At 45.4% G+C, this 25,450-nt stretch overlaps 1 protein-coding gene across 1 annotated transcript; it reads left to right on the top strand.

Moving 5' to 3' along the window:
• Positions 1-19,098: 19,098 nt before the first annotated feature.
• On the top strand, positions 19,099-22,188 carry LOC125587121 (meiosis-specific protein ASY2-like). The gene is made up of 6 exons (XM_048757267.1): positions 19,099-20,047; positions 20,121-20,255; positions 20,306-20,535; positions 20,704-21,201; positions 21,279-21,580; positions 21,672-22,188. Exons 1-6 carry the CDS (start codon positions 19,099-19,101, stop codon positions 22,186-22,188), a joined length of 2,631 nt encoding a protein of 876 aa, XP_048613224.1.
• Positions 22,189-25,450: the final 3,262 nt, after the last annotated feature.

Here is a 25,450-nt window from a genome sequence, read left to right as displayed (position 1 = left end):
TGAGAATGAGTAAGTGTAAAGGTTGTGAAGAAGTTACCTCCCTTCTTATAGGCATGAGAAATTACTATTTACTTGCGGATTTTCGGACACGAACTTCGCCCAAATACACCAATCTCGTCCGAACTCGCCATACTGCGCGTTAGAATCTCACTAGAAATCCACGATTCTAACGAGCTGGGGGGCTAACTGTTGGGGTCGAAAACGGTTACGACGAAATTAACGTCCAAATCCCCGCATAATACAAGTATGTCTTTCCGCAACAAATCATGCTCGGTCAAGAAAACGTCGAAACCTATGTTCCCGAGATAAAGCTTCGTTTGAATTCTATTTAGATCAAACATAATCCATCAGAAACATACCCAGACCAGCTACGGATAGGTCCGAGTAAGACGATCAGAACACGGACGAACCAAGCTCGGTCATTACGCAACTACCGCACATGCATGCTATCCGGTCGCTACGTAGCGACCGAGCTCGAGCCAAGCCCGGTCGCTACGTAGCGACCGAGCTCTTCCGAAACGTCGATACGACATTAGTCCATGCATTCTCGTCTTCCCTTCGATGCTATCTCCCAAAGACCGTAGCGAACCCAGTTCATGTTTCCCGCCATTCTAAGTCATCGATCAAACTTTACGGTAAAAACCGCAGAAAGTTCGTTCTTTATCGAAAGAAGCCGTAATAAACGCTTCAAGTCAGAAGACGGCCCAAAGGGACCTAAGACATGACTCGAGGCCCAACTTACAGTTTCTTAACCAACAGCCCGTAAGCCGCATGACGGTTTACGCTTGGTTCGCAAGGAAAGATAAATGTCAAGTTTCCGCGGATAAATACGAAATTTTGAAGATAATTACGGAGATCGGAAAAATGGAATATCTTCATTTTTATGCTATGACTGCTTAAGGGCAGAAGAGGAAAAGCGTAAATCGACATAGGAGCCAGTATATAAGGAGTCCTAGGTGAGAGGCATGTAGAAGGACTTTTTCGGAGCAAACTTAGCACTTAGAGCGATTTAGGCATATTTCTGTTTTTGTTACTTCGAGTTGCGACTCAATTAGGTTTAGCCGTCTTAGGGTTGCTAGATATAGGAATCTCGCCGACAGCTCTCGAGCCCAGGCTTATACCTTGTTGTAACGCTCAAACACAGATTCGAAATAAGATCTATTTTGCTCTCTTTTTACGATTTTTGTACTTTGTCGTTGATATCTCGTGTTTTGATTGCTTAGCGTGTGGTATTAGCAGATCTCCGGGATCTTTGGGAAATTAGGGTTTTCCTAGTTTCCTAATTTAAACGGAAATTGACAGTGCAAATTTCGGTTCCCACATGAATTGCTTTGCTATGTCTGAGTAGTTTACTTGTTAGATTCAGGGTTCAAATAGGTTAGAGGGATTAGCCCCAACTATAGATTTGCTAAGTTGTGATATTCATTGATTGATTGTTCTTAATGCTTGTTTTAGCCTTGCTAACTAGAACATGAACCTAGGAATTTTCATGTGTCAAGCATCCTTGATCATTCTGTCATGAATCTAATCTGTCATGCTAGGACTGCTAGAGAGAGCTAACCGCTGATCTAGGAGACTAGTGAGCATTATCAACCTGCGCCTAGGGCTTAGCTAGAAACATTGATCGATATTGACTTCTGACAACCGATCGATATTTGTGAAAGGTGTATCGATCGATATCCATATAGGTTCATCGATCGACACTTTCTTGTGATCAAAAGACGACAGTTGAGATCCAAGATATAGTTAGTTAACCAGTGAAACATTGCCATCGCTGATCAGTGTGATTAAGGAGTTGAGCTCTAATATATTATGCATGCAACTGTTAGGCATCTATAGGATTATAATCTCTAACACCTGAATAGAAACTATGCATTTAATATCTTCCAATAAAGTTACACCCCCAATTATCTTGTTAGTCGAGCAATAGACTTGCTCAATTAGGATTGCTATTTACTTTTAAACCATAAACCAACAAACACCTAAAATTAATAACTTGACTGGATTTAATAGGTTCCCTAGCTCCTTGTTGATTCGATCCCTAAGTACTGCAACTGAACCTCTTATTTGAGAGAGTAATTCACTCCTTAGGGTAATTTGAGTGGTATCGAATTTGGCGCCGTTGCCGGGGAGCTTTGATCGCCATTAGATTTAGTGTTATTGATTCTTATTCTTTTCTCTACCCCCATTCTGACACAAAATTTTTTCTTGTCTTTTCAGGTACATGCCCAATAGTACCAGAAGCAACAAGGACAAACGCCTACTATTCTCAGAAGATCCTGCTCACTTGGAACGCATGATCTGCAAAGACCAACGTTCCACATCGTTCGACGCAGCAGCTTTCACGTCGACTGATTCTCGCACCCAACCGTCGACCGACACCCGACCTTCATCATCGACCGATCTACATCGTTCGACATCGATCGATACTACACCGTGTACATCGACCGATAATCAGTCGCGAAACATGGTTGCGATTGTTATTCTCAGACAGGACGAGAATGGAAACTTGTATGACCAGGATGGTCATCTGCGTAATGCAACTGGTCAGAAACTAAACGCTCAGGGGAATGTAATCCCTGATACTGATGCTACAGGAGCTGCTTAACCTGTAGAAGATGCTGCTCAACCAAGGGCACTAGCTGACTACAATCGTCCAGATGAGTATTACGCCAACAGATCAGCTATTCGACTTCCAGAGATTCAGAAGCAGAATTTCGAGCTGAATCCTCAGTACTACACATTCGTGTCGCAGATACCCTACTCTGGGTTACCGCACGAGCATCCTATGGACCATCTAGAGAGGTTCGAAGATCTTATCGCAGCTATTTGTATGGATGGAGTCCCCGAGGACTACCTATTGTGCAAGCTCTTCAAGTATACTCTGACTGGAGAAGCGATGCACTGGCTTAAGCAGCTACCCACATGATCTCTAACATCATGGGCCGACTTTAGAATGCTTTCTTACGAAACTTCTTTGATGAGGCACGCGCTGAAGAATTGAGGAGCAAAATCGCTACATTCGCGCAGAAGACTGGAGAGTCTTTCAAAGATGCGTGTATCAGATTCAAGTTCTTCCAACGAGACTGTCCACACCACGGATTCAACGAAGTGCAACTGCTGAGCACTTTCATCAGAGGTATCGCCTTGAGGTATCAGATGGCTCTTGATATAGCTAGCGAGGGAAACTTCAACACCTGGAATCCGGTGGAATCTGTGAGACTTATAGAAAATCTAGCAAACAGCAGCAACACCAAGAACACTGACTTTGAGAGGATGACGTCTGTTGCATCCTTTGGGAAGGAGCAGATGGACGAAGTTAGAGAAAGTTAGATGTGGTTCATGAGCTTCTTTGGAAGCAAGTCTGCTCATCTGAAGGAGAAGAGGCTGTAGACATGGAAGGAGAAGAAGATGTGAACTACATTGGAGGTACTGGATTTCAGAGGTCTGGAAACCAGGGTGGAAACATAAACTTCTATGGCAATGGTCAGAGGAGTAACCAGAGTTCACAGTTCCAGAAACCTTTCAGCAACAACAACAGAGGCTATGGAAACTTATTCTATCAGAATCCACCAACACAGACTCAGGAAAGCAAGATTGAAGCAATGCTTGACAGAGTTCTGGAAGGACAGCAACAACTCACCGTGGATTTCAATGGGAAGATAGATTCCGCCTACAACAGTCTGAACACAAGAATTGAGACCTTAGGAACTCAGGTGAGGAAGCTTGAAATGCAAGTGGTTCAGACTGGAGACACTGTAAAGAGGCAAGAAGCCTTGGCTAGAGAAGCAGAAGTTGAGAAAGCAAAACACCGCGTAAATGCCGTCATGGATGATGATTTCTGGCAAGTGGTGAAGCATGAGAAGCTTGGAGAAGGAGACTTCGAAGTTGAAAGCTCCATGAGTTTCGGCGGATCACATTGGTATCGACCGATGTCAATGGATACACATCGCTCGACAGACAATGACGAAGATCGATCGACATATTACTCTAAACATCGATCGACGTCATCTGCTGAATCGATTGCGGAGTGTAGTGCAGTTCGAATCATGACTCATGAGGAATTCACAGAAAGACATCCTCACCCACCCTCCCCTTTCTACGTCAAAATCGATCGACCGCATGAGCCAGCCGTCGACCGATAGAGAGAGACCGATATCGATCGACCCCCCTCACCTCCCATCGATCGACGGGCACCTCTCACCTACCGAGTGCGGTTACCATCTATTGATAGTGACCGAATCAACGCACTCAGACCACCACCTAAACCTTTAGCAAACCCACCAGAACCTACAACCAAACCTTCAGACACTACACCAGATCCTATGCAAGTTGATGAGGCAACTGAAGGAAGAAGGTTAAGGAAAAGGAAGGAGACGATTCCTAAGAACCTTAAGAGGGAAGCTAAGGAGAAGGAGATGGATGGTTTCACTAGGAGAGTCCTCAGAATCCCAGTGGAGAAACCTTTTGATGAAGTTCATTTCACACACCGGTTGTGGATGTTCTTCAGAGAGACTAAGGAGACTGAGGAGGACATTAGGAGAATGTTTCATCATGTCAGGGAAAGGATGAAACTAAGGATCACATTGAAGAAGAAGAGTGATCCTAGGAAGTTTGCAATATCATGTGTGGTGAAGGGTATTGAATTACCCCATGCACTTTGTGACACAGGAGCATCAGTCAGCATACTACCTAAGGTTATGGCAGACCAGCTAGGTCTGAAAATGGAGCCCACATCAGAATCTTTCACCTACGTGGACCTTTCAGAAAAGAAGCTCGGGAGGCATCATAAGAGACCTTGAGGTACAGATTGGTAATGCCGTTGTCCCAATAGATTTTCATGTCCTGGACATCAAGCTTAGCTGGAACTCTTCAGTTCTGCTTGGAAGAGCTTTCCTGGCTACAGTAGGAGCCGTATGTGTCATGAACACCAACAGATTGTGTCTAACACTGATAGATCCAGACGTCCACTATGACCTAGTTCGAGTTGTGAGACAACAGGTAAAACTCGTGGAGCTTGGAAATGATCTTGGCTACATTGCAGCATGCCATTGTAGAGCAGTGTACGAAACATAGTACTCAGAATCGATCAACACTCACATTGCGTCATCGATCGATTCCAATGAGTCACCGACGACCGATGAACACTATCCCACGTCGCTCGACGGGAAGCAACCGGTAGACCACTTCACATTACCAGATCAATGTTATCCAGACTTTGTCTTTCAACAACCCATCAAAAGAGGACGAAATGACTATTCAATAGGCAGTTGGGCAGACAATGAATTCCATGAAAGTTTTGCAGTAGATACTGTAATTCCTTCATCCAATGAGGGTCCTACTGAGGAGTATGATGAGGATTACTAAAAGGAAATAGCTATAGAGACTGTTATGCAGGATGACAGATATTCAAGCCATTCCTTCAACAACAAGTCTCCACCATGGATCGACAGAGTCTACTCAGCATCAGTCGATACCCACCCTCATCCAGCAAAACAATCTTATGCATCGATCGATACCATACCTGGTACATCGATCGATATTAAAGCCGCCGCCTTTGAAAAGGAAAAAGGGAATATTCCAATTCCAAGTAGGTTTACCAATACTTATATAAGAAGTTTTACACCCCAGATTACTTCTCACGACACTGAAGCAGGAAAGATGAATGCTCCCACAAACCAATCAGAAGGAACATCAAGGAATAGCATTAAATCTAGAAACCCTAATTCAGCAGACAAACGTTTACCCTCGATCGATACTCCAGTATCAACGTCAATCGATTCTCATTCTAAACCTAAACTTTCTTTATTTACTAAAAAGAATATGAGTATTGATTACGATTTTCTAACTCCTGATGAATTTGGTATTTTCAGGGACTCAGATAGCCAACCAAGAGCTATGGATGGAAGGATTTTACAAGTATCCAGAGAGGACATATCAGATATTCTTCAGTTGGCCAATGGACCAGACAACTTAGTTATGCAGGAACGCAGCATTCCAGACTACATTCCAGCTGTTCCAGACGAATATCCAAGGGCCAACACAACAGAAATAGTTCACACCAATCGTGCCGACGAGTTGGCCAAGCATCGATCGACAATGTTGCTCCCACATCGTTCGACAGGGTAACACCAATGTCGCTCGGTAAGGCACCTTCACCATCGATTGACAGGCGTTACAAATTTGGACATCGCGCTTATGACATCTATAGAGCCAGAAAGTTCATATGGGAACAGAAGGACGAATATGGTGTCTTCAGAGATGAGTTTGGATATGCAAGGAGCGTAGCTGGTGAGATGATCCATGTTACCAAGGACAACATCAGGAAAATTCTGGAGAGAGCATCCCTATTTGAAGAGAGTCACTTATGTCTTCCAGAACATGCCACTTCTTTCACACCTACAAAACTGGCACCAGATATCTACATCAAGGATGAGATTAATGAGATGGTGACTGGTATTTGTGGAGCTCAGGAAAAGCTAGGAGGTGAACTCAAGACATTGGTAGATGACACTTATCAGCCTTTCGACAGAGGTTACAATGAGCTTTTCAGAAGTATGTCAGAGATAAGGACAGAGATTGAGAGTATGCAGCACAACCTTGAGAAAGAAGCTATGACATCACCATCGATCGACGCCAACAAAGCAACATCGATCGACGTCAAGCCAAAGACACCCAAATTCATGCAGAACCGGAAAGTTTGGCAGAGAAGAAGGATGAATGGGAGATCGCATACATCAACACGAGGATTAACGACGTATACAACCCTCTCAACAACAACGTGGACTGGTTAAGCACGAGAATTGATCTGCTACAGCAACATTTGGACACCATTCGCAAGAAGGATCCACAACCAGTCACATCGATCGATATCTGCACCATCACATCAATCGACAGCAAGTTCGCAGCTATGGAAGATAGGTTAGAATCTTATGAGGATATGCACGACCGTTTCACCTCACCTATCAAGCGATACTTGGACACCTTGTCTACACAGATGATGAATGTCCAGAGAGACATTGGCAAGCTTAATGATCAACATGATTTTCAGGAAGAAGGTTCAACATCGATCGATAGGTTCCGAAGGGAATCGCTCGATGGCAAGAAACCTACAGAACATCTTCCCTACACAGCAGCAGAAGTTGATCAGATCACATCAAAGCTTTACCTAACTATAGACACCATGGAGGAACGATTTGAGAAGCGGTGTGATGACATCTACTTTTCATTCGACGTCAGACTCAGTGGACTGGAGAGCCAAGCAGAGTGGTTACAGAAGGAAGTCAAAGCCATTTAGAGCCAACTCGCATCTCAACACCAGATATCAACATCGATCAACAAAAAACATTCCAAATTGATCGACAGTAAGGCACCATCATCGACTGATAAACACTTAGTAGTGATACCACTCAAATTACCCTAAGGAGTGAATTACTCTCTCAAATAAGAGGTTCAATTGTAGTAATTAGGGATCGAATCCACAAGGAGCTAGGGAACCTATTAAATCTAGTAAATTATTAATTCTAAGTGTTTGTTGTTTTATGGTTTTAAAGTAAATAGCAATCATAATTGAGCAAGTCTATTGCTCAACTAACAAGATGATTGGGGGTATAACCTATTGGAAAGGTATTAGATGCAAGGTTTCTATTCAGGTGTTGGAGATTATAATCCTATAGATGCCTATCAGTTGTATGCATGATATATTAGAGCTCAACCCCTTAGACACAGTGATCAGCGATGGCAATGTTTCACTGGTTAACTAACTAGATCTTGGATCTCAACTGTCGTTTATTGATCACAAGAAAGTGTCAATCGATGGTCCTATAGGGATATCGATCGATACACCTTTCGAAAATATCATTCGATTGTCAGAAGACAATATCGATAGATGCTTCTAGTTAAGCCCTAGGCGCAAGTTGATAATGCTCACTAGCTTTCTAGTTCAACGGTAGCCTTTTTCCAATGGTCTAGTATGACAGATTAGATTCAGGACTGGATGGTCAAGGATGCTTGACTCATACAGATTCCTAGGTTCAATATTCTAGGTAGCTAATCTAGAACAAGCATTAAGAACAATCAATCAATGAATACCACAACTTAGCAATCTATAGTTGGGGCTAATCCCTCTAACCTATTTGAACCCTGAATCTAACAGGCAAACTACTCAGACATAGCTAAGCAATTCATAACACAAAATATAAATAAAAACTGCATAGAATAGAATAGATGAATCAATGGAGTTCCAATCACAAATCTCTCTATGATCTTCTCTCCTAAAACTCTCTGCTGAAAATAAGAATACAAAGGTGGCCAAAAGCTCTCTTGCCTCCTAACACTTAGGCAAGTATATATCTATTAGGTTAAAAACTCGTCAGGGGAATCTTGTAATTTGGTGAAGTCTTGGGTTTAAAGTCGGCTGGAACCAAGTCGTGCTTCCGCGTCTCGACATCGAGCGATGGTACAAGATAAACATCGATCGATTATAATCTTCAATCGTCGAGGCTTCTCTTCTGTATCGATCGACGACACTGGATGTGCATCGATCGATTGTTACTTCTTCGTATCGACCTCTAATGGTCAGCTCGGATGAATACTCATTTAAGCTCCTAAATGCTCCATAACCATCACTTTACTCCAAGATACTTCTGAACCTGAAAACATACCTAATAGGATAGAATATATAGTATATAGATAGTAAAATACTTATATACCATGGATGAAAATGGGTCAAATCTATGGTATATCAACTCCCCAAGACTTATCCTTTTGGTTGTCCTCGAGCAAAACAAACAGGCAGTCTCTCTGAAAGAGGTTTGAAAACAGCAGGGACTTATAGATATAAAACATAGAAATCATCACCTCTACAATTTCGCAAACCACATCTAAAATCCTAATCACAAAAGCACATTATGCAATATCCTAGTTTAGCAACCAAATTCAACTAGTTTACAACTCATCAAATCATGTCTGACATTCCCCTCTACTAACCTCATTTCTTAGCATAAATATAAAAGTGCATGTTTTACCTTGGGAGTATCAATCACAGGTTTTCAGACAAGTATCTGGAACTGCAGGTAAAAGTTAGTTCCTAATTTCTCTCTCTCTAATTTCTCTCTTGAGTCAAAGTCTGCTTCCATTGCAGGATCAGTGACCAAGATTGGAAAGGCTTCCATGAATCAAGACTTAATGGTGGTTGCCACCAAGTCATGTTCACTTCTTTTTGACCAATATCCAAGAATCCTTTGTGAAGCGAGCCTTGAAATTGCCGGCTCCAAGTCCCGTTCAAATTCTTTATTTGGAATCTTAATGAATCAAGTTTTAATGGTTGTAGCCACCAAGTCCTGTTCAGATTCCACCTAACTAAATCCTAAGTCATAATAAAGCAATAAATTTCGGATTTTTTTAAAAAATAAAAACTAATAACTAATACTAACTACTCTAGAGTCGAAATAATGAGAGAAAATTGTGATAAATAAATCTACATAAGGCTTTACCTTCCAGACTTGTCTGAAGAATCCAATCTCATGTATACCAAGCCCTAAGACAAGCGGTTATGTCAGGTTTAATATTGGAGGTCAGCTTTGGTTCCTTCAAACAATCAAGGTAAGTGTGTATAGTTGACAGGGTGATCCACTTTATCATCTTAGTATTATCTGCAATCAGTAAATCTAGAATGGTACTAAAGAGTGGTTAGACATTCAAGTAATGAAATCATAGTCCCTTTCACATAGCTAAGCATAATTTATAAAAAATCTTTTATAAGAATCAGAATAAATCATATCAGTAAACCTCCCCCCAGACTTAAATTACACCGTCCCAGTGTAACACAGTCGGAGATATGGTGGAAATAAATCATAAGTACAAATGTTACAAGTTAGGAAGAAAAACCTGACCGGAGTGGGAATCGATCGATGTGCATAGGTATGCATCGATCGTCGTGTGTGATCGTATGTCGATCGATGTCGACGTCTCGTCCCAGACGATATGTTGGTAATCATCCTACTTGGGTCTTGCAATAGATCTGAAAGAATAAAAATGAAAATAAATACTAATAACTAAGAAAACCAATTAAATTACCTAATAATGGGTTGCCTCCCACTCAGCACTTTGTTATAGTCATTTAGCTTGACTTTGGAGGTTTGTGGCTAGTTGGTGGGGAAACAGCTACTTGTTGGGAAACAAGCATCCACATCATCTCTGCACATTCTGGACCAAGCTGCAATGAAACTTCTTGTGGCCTCATCATTTCTGGTCCATCTCTCATCCATCTTTTGTACTGCATTTGAGATGTTCGGTAGCCTTTCTAGGATGTCTCCAATGCTGAACTGATACCAGCTTATCTTGCTGTAGGCGTATTCTGATAGCCCAATCAGTTGCTCCTTCATTGACTCCATGTTGTTTGGTATCAGCTGTGTGTCGTCTGGTGTAGACGTGGTATCGATCGATGCGACCAAGTGTGTATCGATCGTTGCTGGTGTAGTGCTGTTGATCGATTTGGAGTGCGCTCCGTCGATCGATGCTGATATATGTTGTTGAGATGCGAGTTGCCTTTGAATGGCTTTGACTTCCTTCTGCAACCATTCTGCTTGGCTGTCTACTCCACTGATATTGACGTCGAATGGAAAGTAGATATCATCACACCGCTTCTCAAGTCGGTCCTCCAAGGTGTCTATAGCTTTGTAAAGCTTTGATGTGATCTGATCAACTGCGTCTGCTGTGTATGGAAGATGTTCTGTAGGTTTCTTGCCGTCGAGCGATGTCCTGCGGAACCTATCGATCGATGTTGAACCTTCTTCCTGAAAATCATGTTGATCATTAAGCTTGCCAATGTCTCTCTGGACATTCATCATCTGTGTAGACAAGGTGTCCAAGTATCGCTTGATAGGTGAGGTGAAACGGTCGTGCATATCCTCATAAGATTCTAACCTATCTTCCATAGCTGCGAACTTGCTGTCGATTGATGTGATGGTGCAGATATCGATCGATGTGACTGGTTGTGGATCCTTCTTGCGAATGGTGTCCAAATGTTGCTGTAGCAGATCAATTCTCGTGCTTAACCAGTCCACGTTGTTGTTGAGAGGGTTGTATACGTCGTTAATCCTCGTGTTGATGTATGCGATCTCCCATTCATCCTTCTTCTCTGCCAAACTTTCCGGTTCTGCATGAATTTGGGTGTCTTTGGCTTGACGTCGATCGATGTTGCTTTGTTGGCGTCGATCGATGGTGATGTCATAGCTTCTTTCTCAAGGTTGTGCTGCATACTCTCAATCTCTGTCCTTATCTCTGACATACTTCTGAAAAGCTCATTGTAACCTCTGTCGAAAGGCTGATAAGTGTCATCTACCAATGTCTTGAGTTCACCTCCTAGCTTTTCCTGAGCTCCACAAATACCAGTCACCATCTCATTAATCTCATCCTTGATGTAGATATCTGGTGCCAGTTTTGTAGGTGTGAAAGAAGTGGCATGTTCTGGAAGACATAAGTGACTCTCTTCAAATAGGGATGCTCTCTCCAGAATTTTCCTGATGTTGTCCTTGGTAACATGGATCATCTCACCAGCTACGCTCCTTGCATATCCAAACTCATCTCTGAAGACACCATATTCGTCCTTCTGTTCCCATATGAACTTTCTGGCTCTATAGATGTCATAAGCGCGATGTCCAAATTTGTAACGCCTGTCAATCGATGGTGAAGGTGCCTTACCGAGCGACATTGGTGTTACCCTGTCGAACGATGTGGGAGCAACATTGTCGATCGATGCTTGGCCAACTCGTCGGCACGATTGGTGTGAACTATTTCTGTTGTGTTGGCCCTTGGATATTCGTCTGGAACAGCTGGAATGTAGTCTGGAATGCTGCGTTCCTGCATAACTAAGTTGTCTGGTCCATTGGCCAACTGAAGAATATCTGATATGTCCTCTCTGGATACTTGTAAAATCCTTCCATCCATAGCTCTTGGTTGGCTATCTGAGTCCCTGAAAATACCAAATTCATCAGGAGTTAGAAAATCGTAATCAATACTCATATTCTTTTTAGTAAATAAAGAAAGTTTAGGTTTAGAATGAGAATCGATTGACGTTGATACTGGAGTATCGATCGAGGGTAAACGTTTGTCTGCTGAATTAGGGTTTCTAGATTTAATGCTATTCCTTGATGTTCCTTCTGATTGGTTTGTGGGAGCATTCATCTTTCCTGCTTCAGTGTCGTGAGAAGTAATCTGGGGTGTAAAACTTCTTATATAAGTATTGGTAAACCTACTTGGAATTGGAATATTCCCTTTTTCCTTTTCAAAGGCGGCGGCTTTAATATCGATCGATGTACCAGGTATGGTATCGATCGATGCATAAGATTGTTTTGCTGGATGAGGGTGGGTATCGACTGATGCTGAGTAGACTCTGTCGATCCATGGTGGAGACTTGTTGTTGAAGGAATGGCTTGAATATCTGTCATCCTGCATAACAGTCTCTATAGCTATTTCCTTTTAGTAATCCTCATCATACTCCTCAGTAGGACCCTCATTGGATGAAGGAATTACAGTATCTACTGCAAAACTTTCATGGAATTCATTGTCTGCCCAACTGCCTATTGAATAGTCATTTCGTCCTCTTTTGATGGGTTGTTGAAAGACAAAGTCTGGATAACATTGATCTGGTAATGTGAAGTGGTCTACCGGTTGCTTCCCGTCGAGCGACGTGGGATAGTGTTCATCGGTCGTCGGTGACTCATTGGAATCGATCGATGACGCAATGTGAGTGTTGATCGATTCTGAGTACTATGTTTCGTACACTGCTCTACAATGGCATGCTGCAATGTAGCCAAGATCATTTCCAAGCTCCACGAGTTTTACCTGTTGTCTCACAACTCGAACTAGGTCATAGTGGACGTCTGGATCTATCAGTGTTAGACACAATCTGTTGGTGTTCATGACACATACGGCTCCTACTGTAGCCAGGAAAGCTCTTCCAAGCAGAACTGAAGAGTTCCAGCTAAGCTTGATGTCCAGGACATGAAAATCTATTGGGACAACGGCATTACCAATCTGTACCTCAAGGTCTCTTATGATGCCTCCCGAGCTTCTTTTCTGAAAGGTCCTCTTTGGTGTAGATCTCTGGTGCCAGTCTTGTAGGTGTGTAGGAAGTGGCATGTTCTGGAAGACATATGTGACCCTCTCCAAATAGGGATGCTCTCTCCAGAATTTTCCTGATGTTGTCCTTGGTAATAGGAATCATCTCACCAGCTGCGCTTCTTGGATGTCCAGACTCGTCTCTGTAGACTTCATATCCGCCCTTTTGTTCCCATCTGAACTTTCTGGCTCCATAGCTGTCATAAGCGCGACGTCCACATTCGTAACGTCTATCGATCGATGGTAGAGGTGCCTTATCGAATGACGATGGTGTTACCCTGTCGAGCGATGTGGAAGCATCCTTGTCGATTGATGTATGGCTAACAAGTTTGCACGTTTGGTGTGAAACCATTTCTGTTGTGTTTGCTCTTGAATTTCCGTCTGGAACAGCTGGATTGTTGTCTGGAATGCTGCGTTGCTGCGTAAACAAGTTGTCTACTCCATTGGCCAACTGAACAATATCTGTTATGTCCTCTCTGGATACTTGTAGAATCCTTTCATCCATAGCTCTTGCATGGCCATCTTGGTCCCTGAAAATACCAAATTCATTAGGCAATAGAAAGTCATAATCAATACTCATATTCTTAGTAGATAAAGAAATTTTAGGTTTAGAATGAGAATCGATCGATGTTGATACTGGGGTATCGATCGATGGTAGACGTTTTTCTGCTGAATTAGGGTTTTTGGATCGAATGCTTCTCTTGGATGTTCCTTCCGATCGGTGTGTGGGAGCATTCATCTTTTCTGCTTCTGTTTCGTGAGAAGTACTCTTGGGTGCAAAACTCCTTATATAAGTGCTGGTAAACCAATTTGGAATAGGAATATTCCCTTTTTCCTTTTCTGAGGCGGTGGCTTTAATATCGATCGATGTACCAGGTGTGGTATCGATCGATGCAGATGATTGTTTTGCCAGATGAGGGTGGGAATCAACCGATGCTGAGTAGACTCTGTTGACCGATGGTGCAGGCGTGTTGTTGAAGGAATGTGTTGAATATCTTTCATCCTGCATAGCAATCTCTGTAGCTCTTTCCTTCCAGTAATCCTCATCATACTCCTCAGTAGGATCCTCATTGGATGTAAGAATCACAGTCTCCACTGCAAAGCTTTCATGGAATCCACTATCTGCCCAACTGCCTATGGAATAGTCATCACGTCCGTTCTTTTTGGGTTGTTGAAAGGCAAAGTCTGGATAGTACTGATCTGGTAATGTGGAGTGGTCTACCGGTTGCATCCCGTCGAGCGATGTGGGATAGCGTTCATCGGTCGTCGTTCATCGGTCGTCGTTCATCGGTCGTCGGTGACTCATTGGAATCGATCGATATGATACTGTTTGTATCGATCGATTCCGAGTACTCAGTTTCGTACTCTGCTCCACAGTGGCATGTTGCAATGTAGCCAAGATCGTTTCCAAGCTCCACGAGGTTGACCTGTTGTCTCACAACTCGAACTAGGTTATAGTGGACGTCTGGATCTGTCAATGTCAAACATAATATGTTGGTGTTCATGTCACATACAGCTCCTACTGTAGCCAGGAAAGCTCTTCCAAGCAGAAGTGAAGAGTTCCAGTTAAGCTTGATGTCCAGAACATGAAAATCTACTGGGACAAGGGCATTACCAATCTGTACCTCAAGGTCTCTTATGATGCCTCCTGAGCTCCTTTCTGAAAGATCCACGAAGGTGAAAGATTCTAATGAGGGCTCTATTTTCAGACCCAGCTGGTCTGCCATAACCTTAGGTAGAATACTGACTGATGCTCCTGTGTCACAGAGTGCAGGGGGAAATTCAACACCTTTTACCATACATGGTATTGCAAACTTCATAGGATCACTCTTCTTCTTCAACGTGATCCTTAGTTTCATCCTTTCCCTGATGTAATGAAACATTCTCCTAATGTCCTCCTAAGTCTCTTTAGTTTCTCTGAAGAACATCCACAACCGATGTGTGTAGTAAACTTCATCAAATTGTTTCTCCATTAGGATTCTGAGGACTCTCTTAGTGAAACCATCAATCTCCTTCTCAGTAGCTTCCCTCTTAAGGTGTTTAAGAGTCTTCTCCTTCCTTTTCCTTAACACTCTTCCCTCAGTTGCCTCATCAACTTGTATGGGCTTTGGTGTAGTGTCTGAAGGGTTGGGTGTAGGTTCTGATGGGTTTGCTAAAGGTTTAGGTGGTGGTCTGCGTGCGTTGATTCGGTTACTATCAATTGATGGTAATCGCACTCGGTAGGTGAGAGGTGCCCATCGATCCTCGGTAGGTGAGAGGTGCCCATCGATCCTCGGTAGGTGAGAGGTGTCCTCATGAGTCATGATTCGAACAGCAGATGACGATGATTGATGTCCAGAGTAATCCGTCGATCGATCTTCGTCTTGGTCTGTCGATCGATGTGTATCCATCGACATCGGTCGACACCAATGTGATCCGCCAAAGCTCATAGAGCTTTCAACTTCGAAATCTCCTTCTCCAAGCTTCTCATGATTCACCACTTGCCAGAAATCATCATCTAGGATGACATTCACGTGGTGTTTTGCTTTCTCAACTCCTACCTCTCTAGCCAAGGCTTCTTGCCTCTTTATAGTGTCTCCAGTCTGAGCCACTTGCATTTCAAGCTTCCTCACTTGAGTTCCTAAGGTCTCAACTTTTGTGTTCAGACTGTTGTAGGCAGAATCTATCTTCCCATTGAAATCCACAGTGAGTTGTCGCTGTCCTTCCAGAACTCTGTCAAGCATTGCTTCAATCTTGCTTTCTTGAGTCTGTGGTGGTGGATTCTGGTAGTATGAGTTTCCATAGCCTCTGCTGTTGTTGCTGAAAGGTTTCTGGAACTGTGAACTCGGGTTACTCCTCTGACCATTGCCAAAGTAGTTTATGTTTCCTCTCTGGTTTCCAGATCTCTGAAATCCAGTACTTCCAATGTAGTTCACATCTTCTTCTCCTTCCATCTCTACAGCTACTACTCCTTCAACTGAGCAGACCTGCTTCCTAAGAAGCTCATGAACCACATCTAACTTTGCTCTAACTTCGTCCATTTGCTCCTTTCCTAGGGATGCAACAGACTTCTTTCTCTCAAAGTTAGTGTTCTTGGTGCTGCTGCTGTTTGCTAGATTTTCTATCAGTCTCATAGCCTCCACCGGATTCATGGTGTTGAAGTTTCCCTTTCTAGTTGTATCAAGAGCCATCTGATACCTCAAGGTGATACCTCTGAAGAAAGTGCTCAGCAGTTGCGCTTCATTGAATCTGTGGTCTAGACAGTCTCGCTGGAAGAACTTGATTCTGATCCACACATCTTTAAAAGACTCTCCAGTCTCCTGCGCGAATGTAGCAATTTTGCTCCTCAAGTCTTCAGCGCGTGCCTCATCAAAGAAGTTTCACAAGAAAGCATTCTTGATATCGGCCCAGGATGTTAGAGATCATGTGGGTAGCTGCTTAAGTCAGCGCATTGCTTCTCCAGTCAGGGTATACTTGAAGAGCTTGCACAATAGGTAGTCCTCAGGGACTCCACCCATACGAATAGCAGCGATAAGATCCTCGAACCTTTCCAGATGATCCATAGGATGCTCGTGCGGTAACCCAGAGTAGGGTAGCTGCGACACGAGTGTGTAGTACTGAGGCTTCAGCTCGAAATTCTCCTTCTGAATCTCTGGAAGGCGAATAGCTGATCTGTTGGTGTAGTACTGGTCTGGACGATTGTAGTCGGCCAGTGCCTTTGGTTGAGCAGCCTCGTCTACAGGTTGAGCAGCTCCTGTAGCATCAGCATCAGAGATTACATTCCCATGAGCGTCTAGTTTCTGATCTGTTGCATTACACAAATAACCTAATTGAGCAAGTTTATTGCTCGACTAACAAGATGATTGGGGACGTAACTTATTGGAAATGTATTAGATGCATGGTTTCTATTCAGGTGTTGGAGATACTGATAGATGTCTATCAGTTGCATGCCTGATATATTAGATGTTGTCGTCAATGAAAAATATCTCAAATTTTCTTGTGTAAAAAAATACTTTAACCTTTCACCAAGCTTTATACACAAAAAAAAAAAAATTCTCTCCTCTGTTACATTAAGGGAAATCAGCCGATGAACTCCATGAAAGAAGAATCGACCGAGCAGCTTCTCTGTATTTTGATGAATCCTCCTCCTCCTTTCGATGTCACGCTCGCCGTCCCACCACCACCACCACACCACGTTTCGATCCTCTCTCATATGATCTGTCGAATATGATTCTCAGCCAAAAAGACTTCTCCTTTATCCTTTCTTTGATGATTAACGTTGCGTTTCCTTTCATTTTTTTCATCAGGCATTTCCAGACTGGTGATCAGGCACGCCTCCATCCTCTTTCACTGAGTTTGTGACCATCAACTCAGATCTCGCCGGTGACGTCCCCGCCGCCGCTTCGTCTAGCAGTGGCACCACCATCACCCGCTGCTCTCTCTACCACCGTCTAAACCTCCAGAGCCACCAATCCCTCCGGACCCACCAATGTAAAAAGTTTCTTCAATCCCCTGTTGATTCAACCTTCGGGGATATTGATAATTGGGTTTGGAATATCTTCTTGTTGTTTGTGGGTTTGATGCAGCGGAACCATAGGAGAAATCTGTGGAGATTATGAGGAAGTTCTCGGAGAAGAACACTCGGCGCTCATGGACTTACTTCTGTGTTGACAAAGGAGTTATTTATGTTGTCATTAAGGTTTGTAAATTAACCATAAAATAAAGTTTCCAACTTTCTGGCGAGTTGCTCTTGGATGCTTGATGGCTTATGATTTGATTTGGGGTGTTTTGTATGTTTGATTTTATGTTTGATCGGAAAACGGTAATAAATAAGATGCGAGTTTAAACAAAGACGTCTTATTAATGGTCGAAGAAAAACGTTCAGTCGGTTACAAGGGAAAAGAAAAGAGTGCGACAAAAAGGAAGCCAGTGGCTCGATGAGCTACCGGAAAAGTACAACTAACGGCGAGATGAAGTAAAGGTGAAAACCCTAATCTAGCCGCCAAGTGTTGGTCAGTGATTTCAGATCCTTCTCTCGTTGTCTCCCCTTTCCCTTATATAGACGTCCTGATGCCTCGTCCTTGACCTAATTTACGCCGTCTTGGTGGGCCTCCTCTGCTGGGCCGAGAAGCCCGTAGGCGTCCGAGCAGCCGCTGAGCTGGATGCACTTCAGTCGATGATGATCGCCTAAAAGTACTCAAGAGTCAAGCCGAGAGATCTGACTCTTGAGCCGACCATCGAGCCGTCGCTCTACCTAATCCGGGCCAGACCTTTCTATTCCTCGGGCCTTGTGGGATGGTCAAATCCATCCCCTACAGTAAGTCCCCCCCCAGTCCATTAGCGAGCGAAGTGCTTTCTGGCTCGTGATGGATTCTAAGGTTTGAAGGTTTGAGGGAATAGAAGGTCTGTTGGAAAGTTGGAGCGGTTGGTCGATGAGTCGCACAGCGTCGTTCTCTCGGAAGCGAGCAGTAGAGGCTTTATCGCTCCTTTTGATCGTTGTGTCGCATGGAGGGTTCTGAAATATTTCCGCTTGAGGCCGATTAGTCGCGGATAATCATCCCGATTGACATATCTAGATTAACCGTTGGTTTATTCTGATTTTAAGATGACCGACGTCCGATTTAGACGAGAAGTCGAACCGTCGCGAGGGTCCGCTGGATATCTGGGAGAGTTTCGAGGCCCATTTAAGCCCGTTTAGGCTTAATGACGACACCTCGAATTCCCCCCCCCCTTTTTCTCTCTTTAAATGCACCGAGAAGTTGAAACGTCGCGAGGGTCCGCTGGATTTTTGGGGAGAGTTTCGAGGCCCATCTAGGCCCGAATAGACCTAATGATGATGCCTCGAGTTCCCCCCTCTCTTTTCCTTATAAATACACAGATCCCCTCTCATTTCTTCAAGTTTCCTCCGCGATCAAAGGTACTTTCTCTCTCTTCTTCTTTTATCTCTCTAAGTGTTATAGCCTTCATTCGACGCGTTCTTCGCCGCCTTGTTCTACCATGTCGTCGGCTCAGGGGTTATCGAGGCAGCAAAAGGGGAACTCAGTTGTTGCGGCATCAGCTCCGGCAAGGGGTCCAGACGGAGGTTGTATCGGGGATCTCGAGTCGACTCATCACGAGGCGATGATGGATACAGTTGATTTGTCTCGCTCCCAGAGGCTTTTGGTCGCAGATGCTACACGGCTTGCGAGGGAAGGGAGCGAAAACGTCGTCGTGGGGGATGCGACGGAGTGTGCGAGAGACGGACAGAGTGGGGCGGTGCCCGTTGACTCGATTACCTTGAGGGTTCGCGCAGTGGAAGACGATTCTTCGGAAGACGACGACTCCGAAGCCGAGTTGTTTCCGACGACCTTCTATCCCGAAGGGATTTTCGAGGAGCTTCCGCGACTACATCCTGATTTATTGCGCCCTGCTTTCGTGGCTGGTCAAGATTGGGACGGTGTGGAGGAGACTAAGTCGACCCTGAGGAGCGTGAAGAGGGTTCTTCGGGCCAAGAATGCTACAGGCGTGACCTTCCTCATTCCTACGAAGGAGCAAAGGCCTTGGTCTCCTCCGATCGGGTACCAAACAGTATACAAGTCTTATTTCCAGGATGACACTCGCTGTTGGTTCCCCATCCCGCGACTGATCACCGCGTACGCTATGCGGCGAGATATCGCGATTAGTCAGTTACTGAACGGCTCGCTGCGACTAGCCGTCACTCTATCAGTTCTAGCGGAGGAGATTGACATGCCGATGAGCGTCAGGTCGTTCGAGGAGATGACCTCGATAACCGATATGAAGGACGGAACCTACTCGGTGAAGATGCGACCAAACTGCAATGTGTGCGCCGGTCATCCAAACAAAACACAGAATTGGCAGCGTTCCTACTTCTTCATCAAGTCCGACGACTCGGCTTTCGAGGAGCCTCCTCGAGGGGACTATCGGGTCCTGTGGAACCGTTCTTGTGGTAGAATATCTAGTCGCGAGCTACGTCTGATTTTGTTGATCTTAACGGAACTTTCTTTTTGTTGTGCTCGCAGTTGACCATCCCACGTCTCCAGTCTATCCTGAGGATTTCCTGAAGAGCGTTCGAGCCGTCAATTTGCTTCAGATCTACCGTTGGTCCGAGATTACCGTCGGGAAGATTGGCGAGCTTAAGGACCGGATCGCTCGAAGTACGTTCCCTCGCCGTTTCTGGTTATTTTTTTCCGCCTTGTGTTTTCAGGAGAGTGGAGATCTGACCTTCCGACCGTTCTTCCTATTCGCACCAAGCGACTAGATATCTTCCCAAAGGACATCCAGAAGCGAGTCTCTGAAGCAAAGAGGATGGGAACTCTTCCCGATTTGAGCGCGATGTTAGCCGCCCAGCTGGGACTGGCCAGCGAGGAAGGACCTTCGACGACGGTTCCTCGCATTGGTGAGGTTCCCCCTTCTGGCGCTAGAAACGCGGGAAGGGTAAAAAATGGAAGAGGGGCAGCTCGGGAGTCGAGAGGAACGCCGAGGAGGCGAGCGACGTTCCTCCTTCTGGCGAACCCCAAAAGAAGAAGAAGAAGAAGAAGAAGAGGACAGAAAGCCTGCTGATGAGCAGTCGGAGAATCCCAAGAACCGACTGAGAATGAGGAGGGTGATGTTCAAGAAGAAGAACTTCAACCCGAAGACGAGGCTTCTGAGGCTGAAATCTCGGGAGAACTGGACGATGCGGTGGAAGTTGGTGAAAGGGAGGAATCTGAAATTCCTCTTAACGCCGCCCGTCCGGACGGTTCTGAAGAAGACAGCGGAGAGTCGCCGCTTTTGATCAGGAGATGTAACGACGAGGTTGGCGATGAGGCGCGATCTCCTATTCTGGCGTCCTCTCGCGAGGGAACTCCGGTTCCCATTGGGGAAGGGGTCGCTCAGGTCGGCACTTCTTCTCGCGGCTCCGCTATCTTGAGGAGGGTGCCTGGAGTTAACTTTCCAGACAAGGTTTCGTTTCACTACGAGGGACCGGCCCCCCAAGTGTTCGTTCCCGAGAAGTGTGGGGAGTTCCTTCGCCAATTAAGGGGGAGGGTGAAACCTTTGCCCGCTGTGAAGGACCTCATCTTTGGGGGTGAATACGAGGAAGCCGCGAGGGCCAAGCTGCTGGTAAATGGCTCGGTCCCTTCTTTTTTTGTTTCGTTCTTTGACTTTTCCTTACAATTTTCATCTCCTCGTTTGTTTAGGGGGATAGTGCGACGAACGCCGTGATCGATAAGTACGACACTGCCCTGAAGGGAGCTTTAGGCGAACTTGAGCTGTCTAAGGAGTACGCGGAGAAAGAGGAAGCTTCTGCTCGCCAGCTGAATGCGTCGAGGGCTGACGTCGAGATGCTTAACGGGATGGTTGCTCGCATCATTGCTCGAAGAGACGAGCTCAAAGCCGAGTTGGAGGTATCCCGAGGAGTCGTTCGTGAGCTAGAGCGGAAGAACGCCGAACTTGAGAGCGAGAAGGTTTTGCTCGCTGCGTCTCATGAAAGAGAGATGAGGTGCCTTAGAGACTCCAGGATCCTGGAAGTGACGAGGGAAAGAGGAAGAGTTGAGCGAGATGGCCGCGAAAGCTAATCGTCGCTTCGCTAGGATTCGCTCCCGAGAAGAGCGACGAGGTCCCTATGAGGAGGCACGGTTGCTTCATAGCCAAGCCTTCGGAACCAGGAAATGCCTTGAGGCTTTGAAGAGGGCTGGGAGCGACATCTCGCAAGCTACTATCGAGATTTTTGCCGAGCAAGAGAAGAAGTACGAGGAGGAAGCCGAGAAGCTTAGGGTGGGCGAGATACCCGAGGAAGATTTCACGCTTTCTCCTCTCGTATTGGACTCTCAGTTTGTGGATACTCGAATCTTGGCGAGTCTCGATCCGTATGGGTCCAACGCCGGCTTGATCGATCCGGAGATTGCAGCGAATCTTCACGTTCCGCTTACTCATCCGACTGAAGAGCGGCGCGAAGACCCGACGCTTCTTCCTGAAGGTCCTTTGGCCGATCCAGAGATCGTCCCGAGATCAGGTGAAGTTCATGCTTCTCCGGCTGCTCGTGAGTCAAGCGTCAGGGCTTCGGAGCTCTCCGCCCTCAACGATCGCGAGAGCGATCAGGAAGCTTAGTCTTTTCTGTTTGTTGTTTTCTTTTGAGTCCCGGAGGACTTATGTTGTTGCCTTTTAGACCTTTGCCTTTCGAGGCTTCTACTTTGTTTTTCCTCTGTTACAACTCTTCGAATCGTATTAATTGTTTATCTTTTATTGTACTTGTCTATCAAATGCATGATTTCTCAAGATTTGAAGTGACTGTTCGTTTAGTATAAACATTATTCGAGATATCGAATCGTTGTAGTGTTGGGCTCGTTATGACTTTGTCTCGGTCGATTTCTTTGACTCGCGATCGTTCGTCATTTGAGTTTAATTATAATCGAGATATCGAATCGTTGTAGTGTTAAGCTCGTCATGACTTTGTCTCGGTCGATTTCTTTGACTCGCGATCGTTCGTCATTTGAGTTTAATTATAAATCCTCGACGTTGACGGTTCCAAATTGACCCTAGCGTAATTTTCAAGCGTTCGGTGGGCCAAACTTTACTTAGTAAATTACAGGGTGAGTTGGAGTCATTGTCTCGGTCGTGTTGGTTTAAATCGCAACACGGTCGACTCCTGTGAATACGTGTCTGATCAGGACATATCCAACGTGGGATGCGAGTACCGATACGCTTGTTCGAGAAGCCGGGGCATGCTCGTGTCGGCATTGCTTAAGTGATCGTTTGCTTCGGAGATCGATTCCTCGGGAAGGAGGTTTGTATTTTTTTTTTTTTTCGGCTGGACCCCTTTTTCTTTTGGGCTGCCTACGTATCACTTTGTGGGAATCAAGCCATTCGTAGTTCTTAGATTGCGAGTAAAAGTGGCTTTTGAGGCGCATTTACTCGGCTCCTTTTTTTTTTTTTTTTTTTTTTTTTGAGCGAGAGAACGTGACCGTTGGTCGTTCTTTCGCTTCTTTTTTTTTTTTTTTTTTTTTTTTTTGAGCGAGAGAACGTGACCGTTGGTCGTTCTTTCGCTTCTTTCCATTCCTTAGTGTTTTCGAAGACCTTTCTTAAGACAAGATTGCCCTTTTCGAGGGGACGCGATTTGACCTTTTTGTTGTAAAAGCTCTCGATCTGATGCTGGTAATTCTGGATATGGAGTAGTGCTTGGTCGCGCTTTTCCTCGATGTCGTCGAGTGCGTCGAGCAGCATGTCGCGGTTAAGTTGGACGTTTTGTGGCATTCCCGATCGGTGCAAGCTCGTCACACTCACTTCTGCGGGGGCCATTGCCTCGACGCCGTAGGCCATCGAGAAAGGGGTAGCCTTCGTCGCTCCGCGGGGAGTTGTTCTGTGGGACCACAGGACACCGTCTAGTTCATCTGCCCAGCAACCTTTCTTTAAGTCGAGTCGTTTCTTCAGACCGTCGATGATGGTCTTGTTCGTCGACTCGGCTTGGCCGTTACTTTGCGGGTTTCTCGGGGTCGACATGTTGAGTCGAATTCGCCATCTGTCGCAGAATCCCTTGAAGTGATGCGAGATGAATTGTGAACCGTTGTCTGTAATGATCTCGTATGGGAGCCCATGTCGGCAGATTATGTTCCTCCAGACGAAGTTTTGCACCTCCTTGTCGGTGATGCTGGCGTAGGCTTCGGCTTCAACCCATTTGGTAAGTAATATGTGAGGACCAGGATGAACTTCTTTTGGCGGGATGCCGGCATCGGACCGATGATGTCCATTCCCCATCGCATGAATGGGTATGGAGCAGTTAGGGTATGAAGGAACTCCGTTGGGCTGTGTAACGTGTGGAAGCATGACGCTGGCATTTGTCGTACTTGCGCACGTATGTCTCGCAGTCGGCGTTCATGGTTGGCCAGTAGAATCCGAGATTCTTTACTTTTTGCGAGGGCTCGTCCGCCCGATTGATTACCTGCTGCTCCTTCATGTGTTTCGGCCATGACTCGTCTCTTCTTTCTTCTTCGCCGGAGATACATTTGAGTAGCACCTTCGTCGCGGTCCATCGGTGTAGTTCCCCGTCCATGACAACGTAGTGTGCGCTACGTCGCTTCAGTCGCCGCGCGTCCCATTTCTCGGTGGGCAATAAACCTTCAGCGAGGTAATCGATGAGTTCCTTGCGCCAATCTGTTGGCTGATCATCCTGCGAAGGAGGTTCTGCTTCGTCGATGTCTATCGCTTCGCTATTCGCTGCTGCGATCGCAGTCTGTTCCGCCTTCGTATCGATGCTCGGTTTCTCGATTTTATGGATTGGGATTGTCCTCTTGACTTGATCGTGTAGCTTGCTTCCTAGAGCAGCGAGGGCGTCGGCACAGACATTTTCTCCGCGAGGAACCTTCGTGAGTTCGAAGAACTCGAAGTCTCGCGTGAGGTCTTGGACGAGTTTGAGGTAGGCGTCCATCCTTTTGTTGTAGACGTCGTAATCGCCGAGGTACTGGCTTACGACAAGTTGAGAGTCGCAGTAAGCGCTGATTCTTTTGGCCTTCACTGCCTTGGCGAGACGGAGTCCTGCGATGAGGGACTCGTATTCAGCTTCGTTGTTTGACGCCGCAAAACCAAAACTGAATGACTGCCGATGAGTTCTCCTGTTGGTGATTGCAGTTGCACTCCTGCCCCCGACCCTTTACTCGTGGATGAACCGTCGACGTGGAGGATCCAGTTTAAACTTGGTAGGATGAGGTCTTGCTCCAGCTCTGGTGTTAACTCGATCAAGAAGTCTACAAGGACCTGTGACTTTGCTGCTGTGCGATTCTTGTACACGATGTCATGTTCGCTCAGCTCCATCGCCCATTTAGTCAACCGTCCTGACTGGTTAGTATTATGCATAACCGTTCAGAGTGGTTGGTTGGAGAGTACTTCAATCGTGTGCGACTGAAAGTAGGGTCGCAGTTTCCTGGCCGAGGTGACGATAGCTAAGGCCATCTTTTCGAGTGTTGGGTATCTCGTCTCCGGCTCGGTCATTCTTTTACTTATGTAAAAGATTGGTTTCTGTTCTCCCCGATCTTCTCGAATGAGCACGCTGCTGACAGCGGAGGATGTGACGGCTATGTAGAGAGACAATGTGTCGCCGGCTTCTGGCTTTGATAGTACTGGGGGGGTTGTGAGGTAGTGCTTGAGTTGATTAAACGCCTCCTCGCACTTTTCGTCCCAGACGAACCTCTTGTTGCCCCTTAGTAGCTCGAGAAGGGAAGACACTTATCGGTTGATCGCGAGATGAACCTGTTGAGAGCTGCTACTATGCGTCCGGTTAGTCGCTGTACTTCGCGGCTGTTTCTTTGGGCTTTGGAAGATCGAGGATCGCCGAGATCTGCTTGGGGTTAGCTCGATTCCTCGTTGAGTGACAATATAG

Source organism: Brassica napus, chromosome C5, assembly GCF_020379485.1.
Source record: "Brassica napus cultivar Da-Ae chromosome C5, Da-Ae, whole genome shotgun sequence".
Lineage (NCBI taxonomy): Eukaryota > Viridiplantae > Streptophyta > Magnoliopsida > Brassicales > Brassicaceae > Brassica > Brassica napus.
The sequence above is the reverse complement of the archived record's forward strand: the minus strand, read 5'-3'. Positions and strand labels throughout refer to the sequence as shown.

Coding starts and splice junctions, on each gene's coding strand:
- LOC125587121 (XM_048757267.1), top strand. CDS start 19,099: ATGTCGTCGGCTCAGGGGTTATCGAGGCAGCAAAAGGGGAACTCAGTT. Junction 20,256..20,305: donor TAAGGACCGGATCGCTCGAA/GTACGTTCCCTC, acceptor TTGTGTTTTCAG/GAGAGTGGAGATCTGACCTT. Junction 21,202..21,278: donor CCGCGAGGGCCAAGCTGCTG/GTAAATGGCTCG, acceptor TCGTTTGTTTAG/GGGGATAGTGCGACGAACGC.